Source organism: Orcinus orca, chromosome 9 (genome assembly GCF_937001465.1).
Source record: "Orcinus orca chromosome 9, mOrcOrc1.1, whole genome shotgun sequence".
Taxonomy (NCBI): Eukaryota; Metazoa; Chordata; class Mammalia; order Artiodactyla; family Delphinidae; genus Orcinus; species Orcinus orca.
The window spans coordinates 42,150,902-42,172,896 of NC_064567.1; the positions used below are offsets into that span (position 1 = coordinate 42,150,902).

The 21,995-nt window shown below is 35.0% G+C and overlaps 1 protein-coding gene across 1 annotated transcript in view; it reads left to right on the forward strand.

Moving 5' to 3' along the window:
- DPY19L2 (dpy-19 like 2) overlaps positions 1-21,734 on the forward strand; it is an 89,502-nt gene extending 67,768 nt beyond the window's left edge. Inside the window, exons 17-22 of the mRNA XM_004269911.3 lie at positions 1,466-1,490; positions 8,025-8,144; positions 9,291-9,465; positions 12,873-12,972; positions 14,284-14,409; positions 19,692-21,734. Of these exons, the coding sequence (XP_004269959.1) occupies positions 1,466-1,490; positions 8,025-8,144; positions 9,291-9,465; positions 12,873-12,972; positions 14,284-14,409; positions 19,692-19,845 (700 nt within the window). The 3' untranslated portion in view covers positions 19,846-21,734. The remainder of the gene's footprint in view (positions 1-1,465; positions 1,491-8,024; positions 8,145-9,290; positions 9,466-12,872; positions 12,973-14,283; positions 14,410-19,691) is intronic.
- Positions 21,735-21,995: the final 261 nt, after the last annotated feature.

Sequence of the window (21,995 nt, forward strand, 5' to 3'; positions counted from 1 at the left end):
TTTTTTGAACATATATTATTGCTTTTATCATATTTTTTATTTCTTTTTTTCTTATGTTCTCAGAGAATTCTATGATTGGGTCTTCAAAATGACCAATTTCAGCTGTGTAAATTCTGCTATTCAACCTTCTTCTAATGTTTTAAATTAGGCAAATATGTTTTTTCATAATTTCTGAAAGCTCTTTTTTACTGCAGCTTGTTTTAATTGAATGGATGCAGAATCCTCTTAGACTTCTGTGAAGATAATAATTGGAATTTTCATTTAATACTATTATTCCTTATATTAACTCTTTCTCGAGTGTTCAGTTCATTTGCTCATTTATCTTGATGTTTTTCTTTCATCCTATTTGTGTCTCATGATTTGGTTGTATATTGATATTCTAAATTAGTTACTAGATTTATTTGTATCCATACTTATTGTTGGGGTCATTGGTGATTATAATACTTACCTACCAGGCCTCTCCCTTCATGCAGTAGCTCACTATAAGAGTCTGTTGTGACTGGCAGATTTCAGGACATGTGGGAACCCATCCATTCACCCCCACCTCCACCCTTGACTGCATAAACTCAGGAAGGACTTGCAAGGTTGGAAAAATAATTTGGTGATTTCACTACTATTCTAAGAGGCCTTCCCTCCACTACTCTTCTTAAAAAATCTCTGGATCTGTGAGTGCCCCTGAACTTCCTTATACTTCTTACTTTCTTATTTATACTGTCTTACTTCTCTCTCCAACCCAAAAATCCATATGAGAAGGCCTCTCATCCTGCAAAGACTGAAATATTCAGTCTTTACAATGGGCAATAAAATAAGTAGTCTTGTATCTCTTGTCTGGATCTAACATAAACTCTATGAGGATAAGAACAGTATCTATTCTGTTCACACTGTGCTCACTGCACAGTGCCTGGAACACAGTAGGTATGCCATAAAAATTTAGTAAATTTTTAGACATAAATATTTAGAAAATTTGTTAGACAACTTTTGTGGAACTAAAAATATTTATAAGCTTTACCTAGTAACTTTTATTCTAGAAATTTATCCTAAGGAAATACTCAGAGATGCTCACAGAGTTTTAAGTACAAGGATGTTCATGTTAGTAATTGTGAAAAATAAAAACAACTCAAAAGTCACAGCAGTGCTTATATAAAGCATTATATATTCTGTATATGGTTGAATATTTAATAGATATTCTTTTTATTCATTTATGTCTCCAGAGATACAGTTTTCAGCAATCAGTAAAACCCATTTTATGTTAACCAAAGAACAGCATTTTGATATACTTTAAATAGAATGACTATAAATCATGCCTTTTAAATTGCCATAATTTTTAGTAATATTATCTGATAGCTTTATTTATTTATATATTTATTTATTTAAAATATAAGAACAAATAAATGGAAGTTCATTTTGATGTAATCATAGTATAATGGACAGTCAGTAAATAGAGAATATTTTTGTTTTATTCCAGAAAACATCTCCTTGAACGTGGTGAGGTAAAACTTTCTTTTTAATCTCTGCTAGATTTGTGTATTATATTTTAGTTCAAGGATAATTCACAAAGGTATAACTGCTGTTGATACACCAACATCAGTGCTTAAGTGCTTCAGCACTGGTAATAAATTTCTGCTCATCCTTCCCACTTTTTAATCTGCTCTCAGTTTTGAACAGTAGTAAGGACTTGACAGCCAGAAGGCTGATTTATGACCACAGAGTATAATTAAATTAAATTACCTTCCTTCATTCATTCAACAATAACAAACATTAATTTCTAACCCGCTGAGCTAATCAGCTACAAGCCATCAGGGTAGGTACCCGTGGCCCTGTAACTGGTGGGTTTTTGCCACACACAGACCTGATGGTCAACCAGTTACAAGCTTAGCCGTGTTACAGGATAGAACAGATGGTACAGCGATGTTCCTGCTCTCAGAAATGTCTAATTTTTCAATGGAGAGCAAAACAACATAGCCTTTTTTATGGTGCTAAATTATTTTGTGACATACAAGAGAAAGATCATCATGGGCTAGAAATACAATTTCCTAAATAATAGAACTTTGAGTCTTAAGTGGCAGGTCAAATTTACAAGAGAGGGCAACTGAATTTGAACTTAATAGGAATAGCTTATGATGATAACTAATATTTTTTAAATAGTTACTATGTGCCATGTACTGTACTGTTTTGATTCTCATCATAATATTATTCCCACTTTGCAAATAAGAAAATTATGTTAATTAAATGATATTAGATGTTACAGAGATAAACACTAACATTAAAATGACTTAAATCAGTAGAAATTTAATTCTTTGCTCACATAAGGTTAAAACCGGAGTTCCTGATTAGCAGGTAGTTCTCCAACAAGCAGTATTTGAGGGACCCAGACTCCTTCCATCTATGGCTCTGCCATCTTCAATATGTGGTGTTCAGGCGTGATGTGTACAAGGCAGCAAAGGAGAAAGAACATGGAAGATTGTGCACTGGAGGCTTTGTAAGACTGGAAAAGATAGATGCACATCACTTCCTTCTCACAGCCAGAACTCAGGCACATGGCCACACCTGACTGCCAGGGAGGCTGGGAAATGGAGTTTTGCTGTGTGTGTAGGAAAGAGAGCAAAGGGATCTCTGCCAAGGACTAGAGACCTAGAGAAATTAAGTAGTTTACCTAAAGTCTCATAGCTAATTTGCAGTAAATCTTGCATTTAACCACTAGCAATCCATTTCCAGTGCTCTCAGAGGAGTAGTCAGCACTTACTGCTTCCTATGTGCAGGGCATTTTGGGGGAAGTTATTTGATAATTTCATTCTCACAGCAACCCATTGACGGTAAGTACTATTATTTTTTTATTTTACAGATGAAAAAAACTGTGGCATAGAGAGGTTAAGTATTGATAACTTGCCTAAGGTCACAAAGCTAAAGTGGCCTTAGCTCTGTAGAGCCAAGGACTATGAACCCAGGCAGTGTAGCAGCAAAATCCATGCTGTTGGCCATTCACTCTGATACCACCTAATGTGAACTGCGTTTATGTAAATTAGGCATGTCACATTATCCAGCTTTACTTACTAGTACACATTCGTACTTCATATTTTATCATACAATATTTAAAACCCACCTCTTTTTAGAAATATAGTATTCCTTAAGTTTCTGCCTCTCTTTCTCATATAGTTTGCTACCTTCTCATTTTCTTTCATTTCTCCATTTGTCCTTGTTTTGCCCATTTTTCTTTTTTCTATTAATTCTGCATACTTATCAGTTCAGTCTTTATTATGTGCCTACTATACACCAGGTTTCTGCTTTTATGGAATTTAAGGTATAGTAGAGGGAAAAAAATGTGACCACATAATTATATGTGCAATGACAAAGGAAGATACAAAAGTAGTACAGAAGAAGAAGTGATTAAATCTGTGTTTGGAAGGGATGGGGTAGTTAGGGAAAGGCTTTTCAGATGACTATAGAGGAAGAGTTTACCAAAGTCAAAGGATGCACATGTGCAAAGAAGACAGAAGGTAGTAAATTTATCCAGAGCTACAGGCAAATCAGTGTTGCTGATGCATAAAAAAGACAAGAAGATGGGAAAAGAAAGCAGCGTTCAGAGTATGATGCCTTTGTATGCAAAGCAGCTGGACTTCATTCTGGACTTTGTTGTTAAGTTGGAGATGGTATGGTCAGATCTTTAAGTCTGTTGGCAGTAAAGAAGATGGTTTTTTAAAAGGCAGTAAGAAGTCAAGCTGACCGAAAAAAGGACAGTGATAGCAAATCTCTTAATTTTTTCAAACTAAAGAGGGTATGCTAAACTCCTGATGTATAGGCAGATTAGAGATTTAAATTTCTAAAAATAGTAGGTCTTATGGAAGGAGATGATAGATTTCTGGGCAGTAGCAATGAAGTGGCTCCTAATCCCACTTCCACTTGTGACTCACACTTGATAAATATCTGTTTGGTTTGGGATGGGACTGTTTTCACCTTAGGGATGATAGGGTGTGAGAGGCACAAACCCTGATTCACTCTGAATGTGATATGATAGCAAAAGATTGTACATTCCAGCTTGTTTCAAAATTAGGTGAGGATCCCTTAGGATAATTTTTTCACTGGGGGTAAGTTCTAAATTCCTCGCTTTGTGCTAACCCTCTGAATCAGGGATAGTCTGCAAACCTCAACTCACTAAATTAACCCCTACTGGTATGATATTGATTATTAAAGTTTGTTAGATTAATGGATACTGTTGTGATTTTTCCTCATAATTTAATGTATTTGTGTTTTATTTATTACATCAGATTTGTTTCTTTTAGCCAACTTTTCTATGTTATGGGCTTAGAAATTAGTGAAGGAGTACCTAGTAATTCACAGGGAAGAAAAGAAAGGAAAGAGATTTAGGAAAAATATTTAGTCCCAGAATGTCCTAATACTATGAAGAACTGGTGAGAAGATTGGCTAGGGAGAGAGAACATTCAGAGTATTCACTCCTGAATATTCTTTTGACCCACTCATATCTCATTTTGTCCATGACAGAAAGTCCTGCATCAGCCTTCACTTTTTTCTAATCCCTAGTTTATTATATTATGTGATTAGTTTATATTAGATCCTTTATATTTGAAGTCTGTTTAGTTTGTGTTTTCTATTATAAACAAGGTTTTTCTATTACTTACAGCCAAAGAGCTTTCTGTGACATACAGCTGAAGGCATCTGAACTTATATAGAGCTATTCAGTTGAAGAAGTGAAATGATAAGGAATTTGGGGGAAGAATTACTTCTTTTGAGAAACTGATATTGAGTGACATATTTTGGGAATCTGTACACTTCTGTATTCACAGACTAATAGAACTATGTTGTTGAATAGTTTATTGTTTGGAGAGAAAGTATAGGGTAGTAGTTAAAGACAATGACTCAGAAGCTAGACTGGACTCAGATCTTTGTTATTCCACTTACTCAGCATGTGATATTGGCTAAGTTATTTTACGTCTTTTGGGGAACAACAAAAACAACAACAATCATAATAGTACTTATCTTCGTATGGTTGCTATGGGATTATATGAGTTACATGAAAGGTCCTTACAATAATGCCTAGTCTAAGTTAAGCATTGTGTAAATATCCACTTTTACAGTTAGTGTGCCTTCTGGATCAAAATTTCAGATCTAATATTCTGCTCCCTGTTAACTGTGCCAGTGAAGGGCATCTCTTTAGCATGTTCTCAAGATATCTTCACACTGTCATGTGAGGTAATTTTGACAGGAACAACTCGCTATTTGGACTGGCTTTAGTTAGTCCTTGCTTTCTTTCTGCTCGGTAGCTGCTACCTCACATTTTACCCAGTTGGGCTCACTTATTCCAAAGATGAGTAGTAAACAGTTCCCTGAGCTTCTCTTCCTTCCTTCCAGCCTCTAAAAAATGTTGTGAGAATTTTCCTAGTAATTTTTATATGGCAAGAGGTACCAGATTGACAATGGCATACATACAATAGTGATTTTTGTACTATACTTTTTGACTGTAGCCTTCTGTCCTCCACTTGGTAGTTAAAAAGAAGGCTGTCTTACAGAATGGAAGATAAAATAACTATGGCAAAAGAGCTTTATGGAAAGTCGTAGCCTGAGGGTAAGTGAATGCTTAGGAGCATTTGGGTGAGAATAGAAAACAAACGTAAGTGATGCCATTTGGGATAGCTGTTCTGTGTCATCCAGCCACAAAAAGCATCATTCAGGGAAGACAAGGTAATGGTGGGGATCTTTCAAGTCTCCATATGAAAACAGTCCTTCCTTCAGCCTTTAGATGATAGAGGAAACTGAAGGAGTATTACTACCTTGGATTTGATTTTGGTCATGTGAGAAATTGTTGCTAAAGTAGAAGTAACAGAAGTTAGGGGAGGAAATGATAGTGTCATCCTGTGGCTCAAAATAACCAAAGGAAGGAATACTGGGAGAATTCAGATGTGTATTTGTATCGATTATCCGTTATCTATTATGGTCTGTTTCTAGATGCCACATTTTAAGAAGATGATGGACAATCTGTACCACATTCAGAGCAGGGCAACCAGAATTATGACAACACACAACTAATAATTGAATTTTTCTGAATATTTACTCTAAAGATAGAAAGCTTTCTAAGGTTGAAGGTGGGAATAATGCAAAGTCATAATTACAGTATTTAGATAATCGAGAACTGTCATGCACAAATGGGTTTAGGCCAATTTTGTGCAGTTCCAGAGGTGTGGAAGTTGCAGGAAAACATTAGTTCTGTTTTAGAAAAGATTTTCTAACATATACAGCTATCCGTCTTTGTAATAGGTACTCCTATGGCATATTCCTTTTCAGGAAATAGTGAATATTCAGTTGATAGATTTATAGAAGTGATCCCTGTTTTGGATAGATGATTAAAGTAGATGGCTCACATAACCTATCAATCTGTGATTTAGCGGTCCTAAACAAAAGGACCTATTTGAGGATGAAGTGTGTTGATGTCTTGTCTTCTCTCCAAAACATGTTCCTAATTTTGTCCAAAGGTGAGTTTGACTAAAGAAAAATGAAGGATTGATTTTGAAATAAATGTTCCACATTCCAACTCTGGGTTCAAGAATTATTTAAAAAATTAACAGATTTTCCATTTCAAATATCATTTAGAAAAGGAAAAAAGATAACTTTAGGTACAGTTTTTGCCATTCTGTTTTAAATATAAATTATATATTTCTGATTATAAGAATAGCACGTGTCTTTAAAATTTGAAAAATGAGAAAAATCACCATTCAGAAATAATTTCTGTTAACTTTTTAGGTATATTCTCTTACAGCCTTTTCCCCCTGTGCATGTATATACACACATAGATGGTTTTCATAGAATTAATATTATTATAGTATAGAGTTTTATATTCTGAAAACTTTTCCATGCCATTAAATAATCTTCCAGTATGTAATCTTTTAATGGTTGTATACATGTGAAAATGCAATAATTTACTTAGTCCTCTATATTGGTCATTAGGTTGTTTCTGTTTTTGCTGTGAAAAATTCATTTCAGCGATCCTCTTTGTAGAAGCATTTTTGTGTTTTGATTATTCTCTTAAGTTAAATTCCTAGAACCAAAATTTTAGTCAAAGGAGCTGGCTCTTTTCTAGGGTCTTGATAAATATTACTAAATTACAGAAATATACCAATTATTTCGGTGTGTTTCATGGCATACTCTCTAACACTCTATTAATTTAATATTTGTCAATTTTATAGGTGAAAATATTATCTTTACTATTTAATTTGTTTGAATATTAGTGAATTAGAACATGAATATTTAGTTGTGCTTACTTTTGGTTGTATTAATTCTTTGTCCATTTTTCTAGTGAGGAGTTTGTTGAAATTTTATGAATATGTCTGTTAGAAAAGTTTTGTTTGAAACCTTAGCTCAGAGGAACCCCATCTTAAAATGGGGTGTCCTACTAATTAGTACAAGTATTTATACAATTCCACTACTTCTAAAATAATCTAGTTTGTGTTATGATTTTTGTTGCTGACTAAATGACACAAATTTGTGAAGCATCCCATATTTTTATGTCTCTGTGACTCCCTTTCTCACCTGGTGTAGGTCCTTGCTCAAATGCCACCTCTTTGAAGAGGCCCACTCTGATGATCCTAATTACACTTGCAACTTCTCCTGCCTGTGGTCTCACACCACACCCTGCACTTCAGTCTCCTTTCCTGGCTCTGCTTCCCTTTCCATTGCACTTACCACTTTCTGATAGACTGTATGATAGATTTTGTTATTTGCTATGTCTATTTATTTTGTCTCTCCTTAGTAAATGTACTAAAATGTGAGCCTCATAGGACAGGAATTGCTCAGTGTTGTTTTGTTCACTACTATATCCAAAGCATCCAGAACAGCACCTGGCATATAGCAGGCATTTGATAAATCTTTGTTGAATGAATGAATAAATATTAGTAGACTTATTAATAACTTAAAAGATCCTTGTCCTAGTGAATAATAGTTTTAATATACTTTATTTTACATATATTAATTAAAAAACATATAAAGTGAAAATGTAATTTTGTTTTGTGTTTTTATAGCTAATTTTTCACATATTGCAGTTGTTTGCATTTGCTTCCCTTGCCATTTTAATTATGAGGCTGAAGCTCTTTTTGACACCTCACATGTGTGTTATGGCTTCCTTGATATGCTCTCGGCGGGTAAGGTATTCATTCTTGTATAACTACACTATAACACTACAGCAACTACGGTGTAGTTACCATGGCTTTGCTGAGTAATCCAAAACATAAAAACACTAGGTGTTTTTATCTTAAATGATGTAAAATGTTAGTTCATGATTCATTATAGAGTAAGAAAAGTAAATTCAGGTAGCTTTGAAAATTATTCCTAGATTTTAGCTGATAATTCTATGACTTTCCCCTCTATTAGTATCCTCTCCACAAATATAGTTTTTTGAAGTTCAGGTCAGTGTAAGAGATTCTTGGCCCGTCAAAACTATCCTCAAGTGCTCTTGTAATACTAGAGAAGATGCAGCGTAATTGCTCTAGTGTTGTCTTGTTGGGCTTGGATAATTCGTGGGGGAAAATTGTCAATTCTGGGGTTCTGTTACTGTATGCAAAAGAGCTAGACAAAGTAGCTAGAATTTTGGGACCAAGTTACTTCTAGAGACACCTTATTTAGTTTTGATTGTAAGTGTCTTGCCTTAGAATATCATAATGCTTATATTCCTGAGAGGAATATACTTGTCAGTACTAATGAGGTTTCCCTAGTTATTCAAGATGTCCATAAAAGGCAGCCAGATGTTATGGATTTAGTTCCAGGATGTTTCAGAATTGTGATTTGCTAATCTTAATTCCTGGTAGTAAATCAGTACCAGAAGGATCAGGTATTCCTTCTTTATTTCTTTTAAGAGGAAAGAAAGCTCTTTTTTTTTTTTTTTTTTTTTTTTTTTTTTGCGGTACGCGGGCCTCTCACTGTTGTGGCCTCTCCTGTTGCAGAGCAGAGGCTCCGGACGCGCAGGCTCAGCGGCCATGGCTCACGGGCCCAGCCGCTCTGTGGCATGTGGGATCTTCCCGGACTGGGGCACGAACCCGTGTCCCCTGCATTGGCAGGCGGACTCCCAACCGCTGTGCCACCGGGGAAGCCCAGAAAGCTCCATTTTTAACTGGACTCCAATTCCAAAATATTTGCTGTTTTTAAACAATAGGTGATGATTATTATATTCTGTATATTGTTAGTATCAAATGGTAATCCACCTTGGTTTAGGTAGAAAGGTGGTAATTTATTATTGACCCAAAAGCCTCCTTCATATAAGAATTATAAATAATTGGTTTCTTTCATTTCAGCTCTTTGGCTGGCTTTTTCGGAGAGTTCGTTTTGAGAATGTTATCTTTGGCATTCTAACAGTGATGTCAATACAAGGTTGTACAAACCTCCATAATCAATGGAACATAATAGGAGAATTTAATAATTTGCCCCAGGAAGAACTGATACAGTGGATCAAACACAATATCAGACCGGGTATGTAGCTGTTTGGTTATACGTATAGCTAGCACACACTCACGCACACACGTTATTATTATATGTCATTATACATTTGCATATATTGTACAGTTATCATTTCATATATATGTGTATGTGTGTATATATATAAAAATTTAAAATACATATGCATTCATACCTTCACAGATTTTGAGCATGGTAATTGCAGTGTTCACCAAATCAAACCTTTTTAAAAGGTGGTTTTGTGTCATCTTTAAACCCCTCCTAGGTACCTGTCGAAAAGAATTTTAACTGACTTTAAGAGTTATTGATTGTCCACAAGTTATGTGCTATAACTCTGAGATTATTGTATTTTAACCATAACAGTGACACCTCAAAGAAAAAAAAAAAAACCTTTAATGACAACTTTCACACCTTGTGACAGGCCACTGGAGAAGATAGTTTTGACTGGGGAGGTTAACAATACCCCTCCCTTCACTTCCATTCAGTGCCTACTCTCTGCTCCATGTCTGTAAAACCAGTCACATGGAGAAGAGTTAAAATCTTGGATATTCTGTTTTCTTCACTAATTCATCTCAAAAAGATGAGTATACATGCTATTTTTAAATACTTTAAAATATTCTTTTAGCTTATCTTCTTTTCTTGCTATCTTTGTCCAAAACCACCTCAAGCAGATTGATATTTATTTCACTTTTAAATACCTTTCCAGAGGATAAATATATTGTACATTATTTTCTGTAAGTAACCTATAGTCTTGTCCTAGACAATTTTTGACGTTTCATAATTTTTTTCTGGCACAAGTTCTTCACTATGGTTTATTTAAATTTATCCTGTGACTCCTTGAGCCAGTTTCTTCTTATCTCTTATTTGGTAGTCATCATTTTACTAACTAGCTATCATTAAGGTAAACTCTTATGAACTTCAACTCAGATATTTGGCCTATGGCTTTCAAAGGGTGTAGGTGACAGTGCCTCATCACTTAGAGCTTCCGGGTTAGTTTAATCAGAATTTTTGAATTAACACTTTACTGACTTTTTCCCTGTAGTACAGTAGTACAAGGTAGCTAGTCCCTTTACTCTCCCTTGCCCCTCCCCACTTACAGCTGTTTTTCCAAAGCTTTAAAAGATACCTGCTCTTTCCATGTTTGCTTGTGTCTTTCTTTGTTCCAGTGTTTGTCTTGGGTTCTTGGCAGAGAGAGCCTATGTTTGGCAACTTACCCTTCTGAGATAACTCTCACAAACTCCTACCTCATTTTTGCCTCTTCTTTGATCTTACCAATCTTTCTCATCGCTGTATTATGAGTCCTGTCATGGTTACCACATGGGTTATTAAATTCTATAGTAAAGGTGGAACTAGAGCTTACATTCAGGTCTACCATGTAAGGTTGTATAATTTGTACACAGCACAAAGGTGCTCAGTTGGGAGGACAAGTGGGAACTGATATCCAGCCTGTGGTCCACTTACCAAGTCATGTATGTATTAGTGAGGCTCTGTCAAGTCAAAGGGATAATTTTTTTCTAATACATGCGGTAAGCTAAGTGGAGATTTAAATATATTATAGAAAAGATCCTATTGTTTCCCTGTCACACTCATGTTTACTTTGCCCCCAAGAGGAAAGAAGCATTTGGGGAGTATTCTCTCTCCCCTTCTCTCTGTTTCATAGATGGTTGCTTCTCAGTGGTTCCAGTTCTTGCTGGACAGGCTTACCTAGTTTCTTCTGGATGACCCTGGCCCTGAGCTTTGGGTCCTTCTAGCCCAGAGTTTCTCAAGCTTGGCACTGTTGATATTTGGGGCTACCCTGTGCATTGGCAGCATATTGAGCAGCATTCCTTCCTTCTACCCGTAGATGTCAGTAGCCCCTCTCCCCCCACAGTGTGCTAACCAGATATATCTCCAGAAGTTGTCAGTGTCTCTAGGAAACAAAATCACTTCTGGTTGAGAACCACTGCTCTAGCCTAAGAGCTTTTCATCATTAATTATTGAATCTTACAATAATAAATACACATCTACTTCAATTTATTTATGTATTTTCAAATTTAAGGCATATAAAGAGATATTCATGCAAAGTTATATTTATTTATTTACTTATTTATTTTTAAATAAATGTATCCATTTATTTATTTATTTTTGGCTGCATTGGGTCTTTGTTGCTGCATGTGGGCTTTTTCTAGTTGCAGTGAGCAGAGGCTACTCTTCGTTGCAGTGCACGGGCTTCTCATTGCAGTGGCTTCTGTTGTTGCGGAGCATGGGCTCTAGGCACGTGGGCTTCAGCAGCTGTGGCTCACAGGCTCTAGAGCGCAGGCTCAGCAGTCGTGGCGCACAGGCTTAGTTACTCTGTGGCATGTGGGATCTTCCCGGACCAGGGCTCGAACCCATGGTCCCCCGCATTGGCAGGCAGACTTCTAACCACTGCACCACCAGGGAAGTCTCCAAAGTTACATTTAGAATGCTTAATTACATTTGAAAGTAAACATTCAATTATTTACAGTAGATCTGAATAATATGCCTTGTTCTTATTAGTGATTTTACTGTGCTGATTAAAAATGACGATAACCTTGCTAATCATGTAATCATTTATTGTACACGAGTGCCAGGAAGTAAGCGTTTGGTCTTTTTGTCTCCCAAGAGACAGAACTAAAACTGAAGCCAGACAGTAGATTTTGGTGTAAGACTAGTTATAACCAAAAGGCAATACATTTATACAAGCTATTACTTCAGAAAGTACTACTAACAAGTAATGAAATGGTTTGATGAAATGTATACATTTATAAAGTCAAACAGAAACTAAGAAAACTTATTTATGAATATTTAAAGGTGATCTGAGGGAAGAAAACAATGCTTTCATCTGGAAAGTTCTCAAGATTACAGTTCACAACCCACAAAAGTCACTTTAAAACATGTACCATAAGACTTGCCCTTTATAATAGTCTCCCAGTTCCTAGAACTTTAAACTATTGGAACAAGATATCAAATTTTACAATTCTTTCCAGTCCTGTGTGTCTTTGTAGTGCTGTCTCTTAGTATAGCGCTTGAACATGGTAGTATGCTGTAGTGAAGTGGCTAAGAGGGTAGGCCCTGATACTTTCTAGCTGTGCAGTCTTGGGCAAGTCACTTAATTAACTTTGCTGTGTCTCAGCTTCCTGATGTACAAAATAAGAATACATAGAACCCACCTCAAAGCTGTGCAAATTAAATTCTATAATCCTAGTAAAAGTATTTAGCAGTTCCTGGCACCAAGATAACATTTAATGAAAGTTGGCTATTGTGTAGACCATCAGTAAATATTAAGCGAAGAAAAAGAATGCTGCCAATGATTATTATTTAAATGTACTTCATCTTTCTTAATCTGGGTTCAAATATTACAGATAGGTAACTTTTGGTTTTCTTTAAAACATGTTGTTAAGGAATATAATCTTGTTTTCCAGATGCTGTTTTTGCTGGTGCCATGCCTACAATGGCAAGTGTCAAGCTCTCCACTCTTCACCCCATTGTGAATCACCCACATTATGAGGATGCAGGCTTGAGGTGGGCAACTGATAGAATACTTCAACCAGACACACTAACGACTTCTCCTGACTCATAGGAATAGGGAAATTTTTATACACACATGCACACACACACACACAATCACTCTTATCCTCATATTTGTGCTAGAAGTTAAAGAATAATAACCATTCAGAACTTACAATACGTACCTGTTGACTTAAAGTAACCTTAATAAACCTCTGAAAACTGAAAGAAGCAACACCCAGTTTTTCTCAAAGTGAAAAATATGTCACATTTATGACTAGCCTCTGTGTGTTTATGTGGGTGTGTGTTCCAGTGAAACTCCTAAGTAATAGTAATAAGAGTGGGGATAGATTTGGCTCATGGCCATAGTTTGCCAACCCCTGTTCTAGATTCCACAGCCCCTCTGCCTGGTTTAAGAAACCATTCTTCATCTTACTTGTGGCCAATGATTAGCCTTTTTTAACAGATAGAAAAGGTACATGAAATTTGCTATATTAAATGCTTTTATGAAACTTTGGGGTGCTCTTTTCCTAGCTGATTATGGGAACTCTAGCTTCCACTGAGGTCTGAAAGTTTTGTTTTCCTTAAATGACTGACTTTTAAAAATTATTTTAATCATTCTAGTAATTGGGTAATCATTTCCTTTTAATGTATTTTTGGCTTATTGTTAGAGGTAATATTTTAAATTATTTAAAGTTTTATGTTTGGTTGTGGAGATTGGGCATTCTGTATGCTTGAAATCCTAAGAAAAGTCTAATGCATAATTGATAATTTGTTCAGGATTTTATAAAAAACCCCATTTAGGGCTAAACCATCTGTTGTACCATATTTTGGTAAGCATCCTTGTCTCTCAAGCTTCTGTTAAGTTGCTTTCTCTACATGACTACTACCCTAGATGCCCACTGTCTAATTGTTCTATTTGCTACATTCAGCTTCAACTCATATGCTTTTCAGAGTTTCTATGAATGAAATTATCTACTGAAATCTATATTTTCACTATTTTTAGCCTCTATCTGAATTTGTTCCAGATTATTTTATGAATTATGCAAAGCAAATTTTATATTCTGAACTATTATACTGCTACCTACCTCTAGACTCTAAACTGGTTTATACACTAATAAGCAGTACCTGCAAAAATCAAATTGCTGTAAGTTTAAGCACATGCAAAATATAAATAGATATGTGGCAATTGCTATTCCCAAAATAATTCATGCTATTTGGGGTCATATATAATCAATGCTCCATCCAGTAAGCATTGAGGTTTTAATTTGGTAACAAATCTATTATCATTTATTTAAAAATTTTTTAACTTGTTTGAATTTAAAGAGCTCGGACAAAAATAGTTTATTCTGCATATAGTCGAAAATCTGCAAAAGAAGTGAGAGATAAGTTGGTGGAGTTACATGTGAATTACTACATTTTAGAAGAGGCGTGGTGTGTTGTAAGAACTAAGTGAGTATGAGTCCTGTGGTATATGATATGGTATATTTTAAAACAACAAATGTTTTACTTTATTATAGCAGTCCTGATTCTTTAAAAATTTTTATTTTAAATTAATTCCATTAAATTGTTGCCCTGGTATTTTATTTAAAATTATTTCATGTAGGAAATTTAAATTATACTATTGTTTAAGCATAATGTAATTTTTTTAAAAGTATAGTATATTTTGCTATCCTAATTTTTTCATTTTAATTTAACATCTTAAATGTAGCTTTTTTCCATAATCTTCAAATTTTTTTGATAACTTTTATTAGATGTCTGAAATACAGATTTGAATTTACAACCAAGTGAGATATTAGCATTCTGCTACTACAGCTGATTTACATTGGATTTATAAGACTCATAAGAAAAGTTTCACGTAACTCAAAAGGACATAATAAGAAAACGTTTCTAATTAACATTTTTTCATTTCTAAATTTTGAATCTCTAATAATACATAAAATTCTAAGATGTGTAATGGATATCTTGAGACCTTTGTTTAGTCTCCTTGATTTAAGAAGTCCTTAGTTATATTAATTTTAGCATTAAGAATTTTCATTTCTCCTATGGATAATTAAGAATTGGCTATAACAGATTTTGAAGAGCTAAGTTCGTAAATTTTAGTAGCTAATTTTTGTATCTATTTTTAAGATCTAATAAATGTGTATAGGAAGAAACGGCATCTTGCAAAAGAAGAAACAGAAATATCATAATGTATATGCGTATCATATTAATTTAAAGCTTAAGACAAAACATACTTCAAAACAGGGCATATTGTCACAAATAAAGATGGACATTTTATGATGACAAAAGGATTAATTCATCAAAAATATCTAACAGTTTTAAATATGCATACCTCTAAACAGAGCTTCAAAGCACAAAAAATAAAAATGTGTAGAACTAAAAGAAAAAATAAGCAAGGCTTTAATTATAGTTGGAAAAGTTAACATTTTTTTCCCCTACTAGGAAAAGTAGATAAAAAGTCAGTAAGCATATAAAAGAGATGAACAACAAATAGTATCAAATAACCTGACCCAACTGACATTTATTGAACACTACAGGAAACAGCTGTGGAATACACATTCTTTTAAAGGGCATGTGGAATGTTCACCAAGAGATAACATATGCTGGGCTGTAAAATGGTTTCAATATGTTTAAAAGGTTTTAAATCATACAGAATTAAAATAGAAAACAATAATAAACAGATACCTAGTAAATCCATGCATATTTGGAAATTAGGCAGTAAACTTATGGGTAATTTATGGGTCAAAGGAAAAAAACCACAAAGAAAATTTTAAAACACTATTTTTTACTTGAATGGAAAAAGGGGTCTTTTAACAATATTGCTGATCTAACTGGATATAATGTACAGAAAAAAATTAAACCATGACCCATACTACACCATATACAAAAATTAACTTTATGTGGATTATAGAACTAAATGTAAGAGCTAAAATTGTAAAGATTTCTTAGAACACAGAGTACTAACGATTTAAAAAATCAATAAATTGTATATATCAAAATTGAAATATTTTCACCAAAAAGACATTAGGAAAATGATAAGGCAAGCCACAGACTAGAAGAAAATATTTGAAAGCATATATCTGATAAAGGACTTATAAATATAGTTCATATAAAGAAATTCTATAAATTAATAATAAAATGACCGTACAATTGAAAATGGGCAAAAGACTTGGAAAGACATAATTCACCAAAGAAAATGTGTGACTGACCGATAAATACAATTTTTAAAACTAAAATACCATACATTGGAGAGGATACAGAATAATTGTAAATCTCTGACATTGCTAAGGGGAGTGAACATGATACAACCACTTTGGAGAACTATTTGGAGGAATCTTAAAAAATTTTAAGCACACATCTACCTTATTACTCAGCAGTTCCATTCCAAAGAATTTAAATAAGAGAAATTAAAACATCTCTCTAGGGCTTCCCTGGTGGCGCAGTGGTTGAGAGTCCGCCTGCTGATGCAGGGGACACGGGTTCGTGCCCCGGTCTGGGAAGATCCCACATGCCGCGGAGCAGCTGGGCCTGTGAGCCATGGCCGCTGAGCCTGCGTGTCCGGAGTCTGTGCTTCGCAACGGGAGAGGCCACAACAGTGAGAGGCCCGCGTACCGCAAAACAAACAAACAAACAAACAAAAAAACCCCATCTCTCTAGAAAGAGTGTCAGAGCAGTTTTATTCATAATAGCTCAAAACCTGTAGGTAACTTGTTGCTTTTCCCTTGCTGCTTTTAAGAATCTCTCTTTATGTTTAATTTTTGTCATTCTAATTACAATGTGTCTTGGTGTGGACTTTTCAGGTTAATCCTGTTTGGGACTCTCTGTGTACCTGGAAGTCTGTTTCCTTTCACAGGTTAGGGAAATTTTCAGCTATTGTGTCTTCACATATGTTCTCTGCCCCTTTTTCTCTCTCTCCTCCTTCTGGGACCCCTAAAATGAGAATGTTAGTATGCTTGATGTTGTCTCAGAGGTCTCTTAAACTGTCCTCAGTAATTTTTTTTTCTTTTTTTCTGTTCAGCATCAGTGACATCCACAGCTCTGTCTTCCAGTTCACTGATCCATTCCTCTGTATCATCTAATCTACTGTTGATTCCTTGTAGTATGTTTTTTTTTTATTTCACTTATTGTATTATTCAGCTGTTTGGTGGTTCTTTATATTTCCTATCTCGTTGTTAAACTTCTCACTGTGTTCATCCATTTTTCTCCCAAGTTCTTTGAGCATCTTTGTGATCATTACCATGAACTTTTTATTTGAAATTACTTATCTCTACTGCACTTAATTCTTCTTCCAGGGTTTTTATCTTTTTCCTTTGGAACGTATTTCTCTGTCATCTCATTTTGCCTAATTTGCCGTTATTATTTCTATGTATTTGGTAGTTTGGTTACACTTCCCAATCTTGGTGAAGTGACCTTCTGTAGGAGACATCCTGTGGGTTCCAGAAGTGCACTCCCCTCTGGTCACCAGAGCTATATGCTCTAGGGTTGCCCCCTGTGTCAGCTGCGCAGGCCCTTCTGTTGTGGCAGGCTGAGAACTATGGATGGTCAGGTAGATGTGGCTGGCCCCCAGTCCTGTTCGTTGCCAGGCCCTACCTTGTGTGGAGGCTACTGGCCAGTGGTGGGTGGAGCCAGATCATGAGGCACCTGGCTATAGGTTCCAGGGTGTAGCAAAGCTGATGTTGGCCTGCTGGTGGATGGGGCTGTGTCAAGCTAGCTGCTTGATCTGAGTCTTCTCAGTACTGGTACTCACAGGATGGTGGGTCGGGACAGGTCCCATGCTGATAAGCTAGAGGAAGAATTCCACGATGGCACTTACCAGCACCAGTGTCCACGTGGTAGAACAAGCTCCCCAGAATAGCTGCTACCAGCATCTACGTCCCCAGGGTGAGCTCCAGTTGCCTCCTGCCTCTCTGGGTGACTCTCCAAGATCAGCAGGAAGGTCTGACCCAGGCTCCTTTCAGATTACTGCTTCTACCCTGGGTCCTGTAGTGTATGAGATTTTGTGTACACCCTTTAAGAGTGGATTCTCTTTCCCACAGCCCTCTGTCTTTCCCAAAAGTAAACCCTGCTTGCCTTCAAAGCTGAATATCCTGGAGGCTCATCTTCCTGATATAGGACCCCAAGCCCAAAGTGGGGCTCTGATCCTTCACTCTTTGGGGAGAACCTCTGCAATTGTAATTATCCTCCCATCTATGGGTCACCCACCTGGGTATATGATGAGTCTTGACTATTACCACACCTCTGCCCCGCTTACCTGTCTCATTGTGGTTCTTTCTTTATATCTTTAGTTGTATAAGATCTTTTCTGCTAGATTCTGGTCTTTCTCATCAATAGTTACTCTGTAAATAGTTGTAATTTTAGTGTGCCCATGGGAGGGGGTGAGCTCAGGGCCTTCCTACTCCACCTTCTTGGCACACCTCCTTGGAAATAATCCAATTTTAATGTAAAGTAAATTGTGATACATTGAAGATGTCTGTTGTAATCCCTAGAGCAAACCACTTGAAAAATGCAAAAGCAAAAAACAAAACGAAAAAACTCAAATAAGCCAGTAGATGAATTGAATGGTATAATAAAACCTTTTTGCTTTACATAAAAGAAATCAAGAAAGAAACAGATGATCAAAAAAGATACGAAACAAACAGAAGAAAAACAGGAAAGTGGCAACCCTAAATCAAACCATATCAGTACTTGCAAATGTGCATGGGGACTAAACACTCCAATCAAATGTCGGAGATTGACAGACTGAATACAAAAGCAAAACCCAACTATGTCCTTCTGTAAGAGATGCATTGTAAATACAGATACATGAAGGAAAGGTTGAAGGAGAAAGGATAGCAATGTTACCATGTGAGTAACCATGTATGTAATATATGCTAGATATGCATTATCTAGCATATTCTAAAAAAGGCAATACTATAGTGCAGAAGGGTGCAGTGCTTGCCTAGGTTTATATTTGGGGGAGAGGACTGACTCTAAAAGGCTGCTACAAGGGAACTTGTTGGGGTGATGGAAATTCCCTGTGTTATGATTATGATGGTGCTCACACACCTATACACATTTGCCCATACTTATCAAACTTTACACATAAAATGGGTGAATTTTATCGTACATAAATTATACCTCAATATAGCTGTTAAAAAATTAGAAACCAGTTTTGCCTGACTTCTTCCCTTTAATGACTCTCATGCCAGGTTGTTGACTAGTGAGAAGTATTATTTCATTCAATCCATTCAGAAGGGAAAGAGTTGAGGAGAATAAAGTTGGCAGAAGAGCTTCTTTTCCCTGCTTTGGACTATATATGTTTTCATGCTAATCCAAGTCAATTTAAGCTCAAAAATATGAAATATGAATTTCATCAGGAATTAGATTAACTTTCCTTTAATTTGTCTCATTCTGCTATAAATGGGCCTTATGTTTGGATGGCAATACCAGTTAGAATATTCATTTATATTTTACTTTGAAAGTAGATTTTTAAATATATATTTCTGAATGTGCATTGAGCCCTTATTATTTGATTCAATAATATATTAGTTATTTCACTAAGTGGAACACGAAAATGCAGCGTACCTTCATTTTATTATCTCTAAATTTTAAACTTACGTTTTTTGAAATGATGCTTTTAAATCTTTAATTTATTAAATTAGTCTCTAAAAATCTAGGAGATATTTTATAATTATATTTCTTCTAGATATGAATGCATTTTTAATACAGATATATGTGCCTGTTTTTTTCAGGCCTGGTTGCAGTATGCTTGAAATTTGGGATGTGGAAGACCCTTCCAACTCAGCTAACCCTCCCTTATGTAGCGTCTTGCTCAAGGATGAGAGGCCGTACTTCACCACAGTGTTTCAGAATAGTATGTACAGAGTGTTAAAGGTTAACTGCTAACGAGACTACCCTTTACACTGTGGTGCAAAGAGGTGCATAAAAAACAATCACTTTAGTTTATTTACATTAATAAAATTCACAAGCTTTAATAAGGGACCCTTAAAAAGAAGATAATAAAAATGATTTAAATTTTTCTAATTGCTAAAAGGTAAATTATTTCATTGTTTTCCATTGAATGTCAGCCTTATTAAGCTTGTCATATAAATGAGTAAATCATCTTAAAGTTTTAAAGAAGAAAAATATATGTAAAAGAACAATGAAATTGAATAAATCAAGGATATGTAAGTCCTTTTGGTATCCCACTAGGTGAATTGCTTCGGATTTTCCTTAGTTCCAGGATGTACCAGCTCAGACTCTTTAAACCACTTAGAAGAGACTAATGCAGTCTCTGAAATGACACTTCCTTAAGATCCTGATACTGATCACAACCTCTTTACCTCTCTGAGGAAATTTGTAACCATGTGTTTATTAAGGTTGTTTTTGCTTTTAGTAGCCCTCAGGAAAGATCTTTAATAGCTTTTAAAAACTTTTTCATCATTTCAGGTTAGATATTTTAAAAAACAGCTTATTTTGTAATGTTTTCAATCTCTTTAAATTTATCTACCAAGCCAGATAAGTATTTTTCACTGATTAGTTCTCAATTTGAGTTCAACAGATTATTAATCTGTCTTTAGAATTCAGTGGTTTTTCTTTTACTATCCAAGTAAGATAAAAGTTGTTACAGTACACAGCCAAATGTAGGGGTTAAACATAATCAGAAATGAAAATCCAGTTAAATTTATCAAATGAAATTTGAAGATTCTAGATCTTGAATGAAGCAAAGGCATTCTCATCTTGAAGCCCTGTAAGCTCATTGGACATAGTCATTTTTTCTGGTCATCATCTTTCATAATTAATGTATTTTAAAGTCCTTTATTTATTTTTGGTTTTGGATGAGGACAGTAATGTTTTATAGATCCTCTCTCCCAGTATAAAATCTACCTGATAGTAGTGCTTTGAAAAGTGGTAAATAGTTATCTTGAAGATATTGTTGCCAAATGGAAAGATAAACACTCTCTTTCTTTGATTGATGGATGTTAAATATGCCATAGCTGTAGTATTTTAATGTGCATCTGCTTTAATCACCTTGAAATTTTTGTAATCCCCTGATTTTTTGGACCTCTACATTTGAGATAACAAAATGACTAAATTCTGTAGATTAGTTCACTTACAGTAGGTAGAAGATTACATATATATAATATATACAGGAAAACCAATAAAATTTTTAACTTTTATACTTGTAAAATATCTTAATACAAGATACAAAACAGCTAAGAAAGCATACCAAATTTTATTTATATTTGCATTTCAGATAATTTGTTTTGGCATAAGTATGGGGCAAAGAGAGAAAGGAGATACAACACCTAACATTCATAAAAATTAAAACAGATTTTGGATGATGTTTTCATAGGAAATATTTTAAAGAAGTTGGTAGAATATTTTTAAAAACTGTATTAGCTAATAAAATATGCAATACAAATATATTTATGTGGATTTATATATAGGGAAACCAATATAATTATTTTAAACTTTTTATAGTTGTAAAATATTTTAATACAAATACAAAGCCACTAAGCCACTAAGAAAGCTTTATTTTAGCATTTTCAAATAATTCATTTTGGTGTAAGTGTGGGGCAAAGAAGGCAAAGAGCTATAACACCTAACATTCATGAAATTAAAGTGACACATTTTGGATGGTATTTTCATAGGCAACATTTTAAAGAAGTTGGTAGAATTTAACAACAAAAATGGATGAGCTGTATTAACTGAAACAAGTTTTATATAAATATAATGTATTAATATGAATTTGTTATTTTCATGTGCTATATATGTTTTAAATTAAAAAAGCCCTTGAAGATTCTTTTGTGTGTTTTCTATCTTTCCTCATTCTTTACTAAACACACATTTTAAAATTGAAATCATTCTGATATGAAGGTAGAAATCATAGTTTCCTGGATGTATTGACCATGTTTACATTGGCAGTGATCTTTTTTGGCCATTTTAAAACAATTCTGTGGGGCTTCCTTGGTGGCGCAGTGGTTAAGAATCCGCCTGCCAATGCAGGGGACACGGGTTCAAGCCCTGGTCCGGGAAGATCCCACATGCTGTGG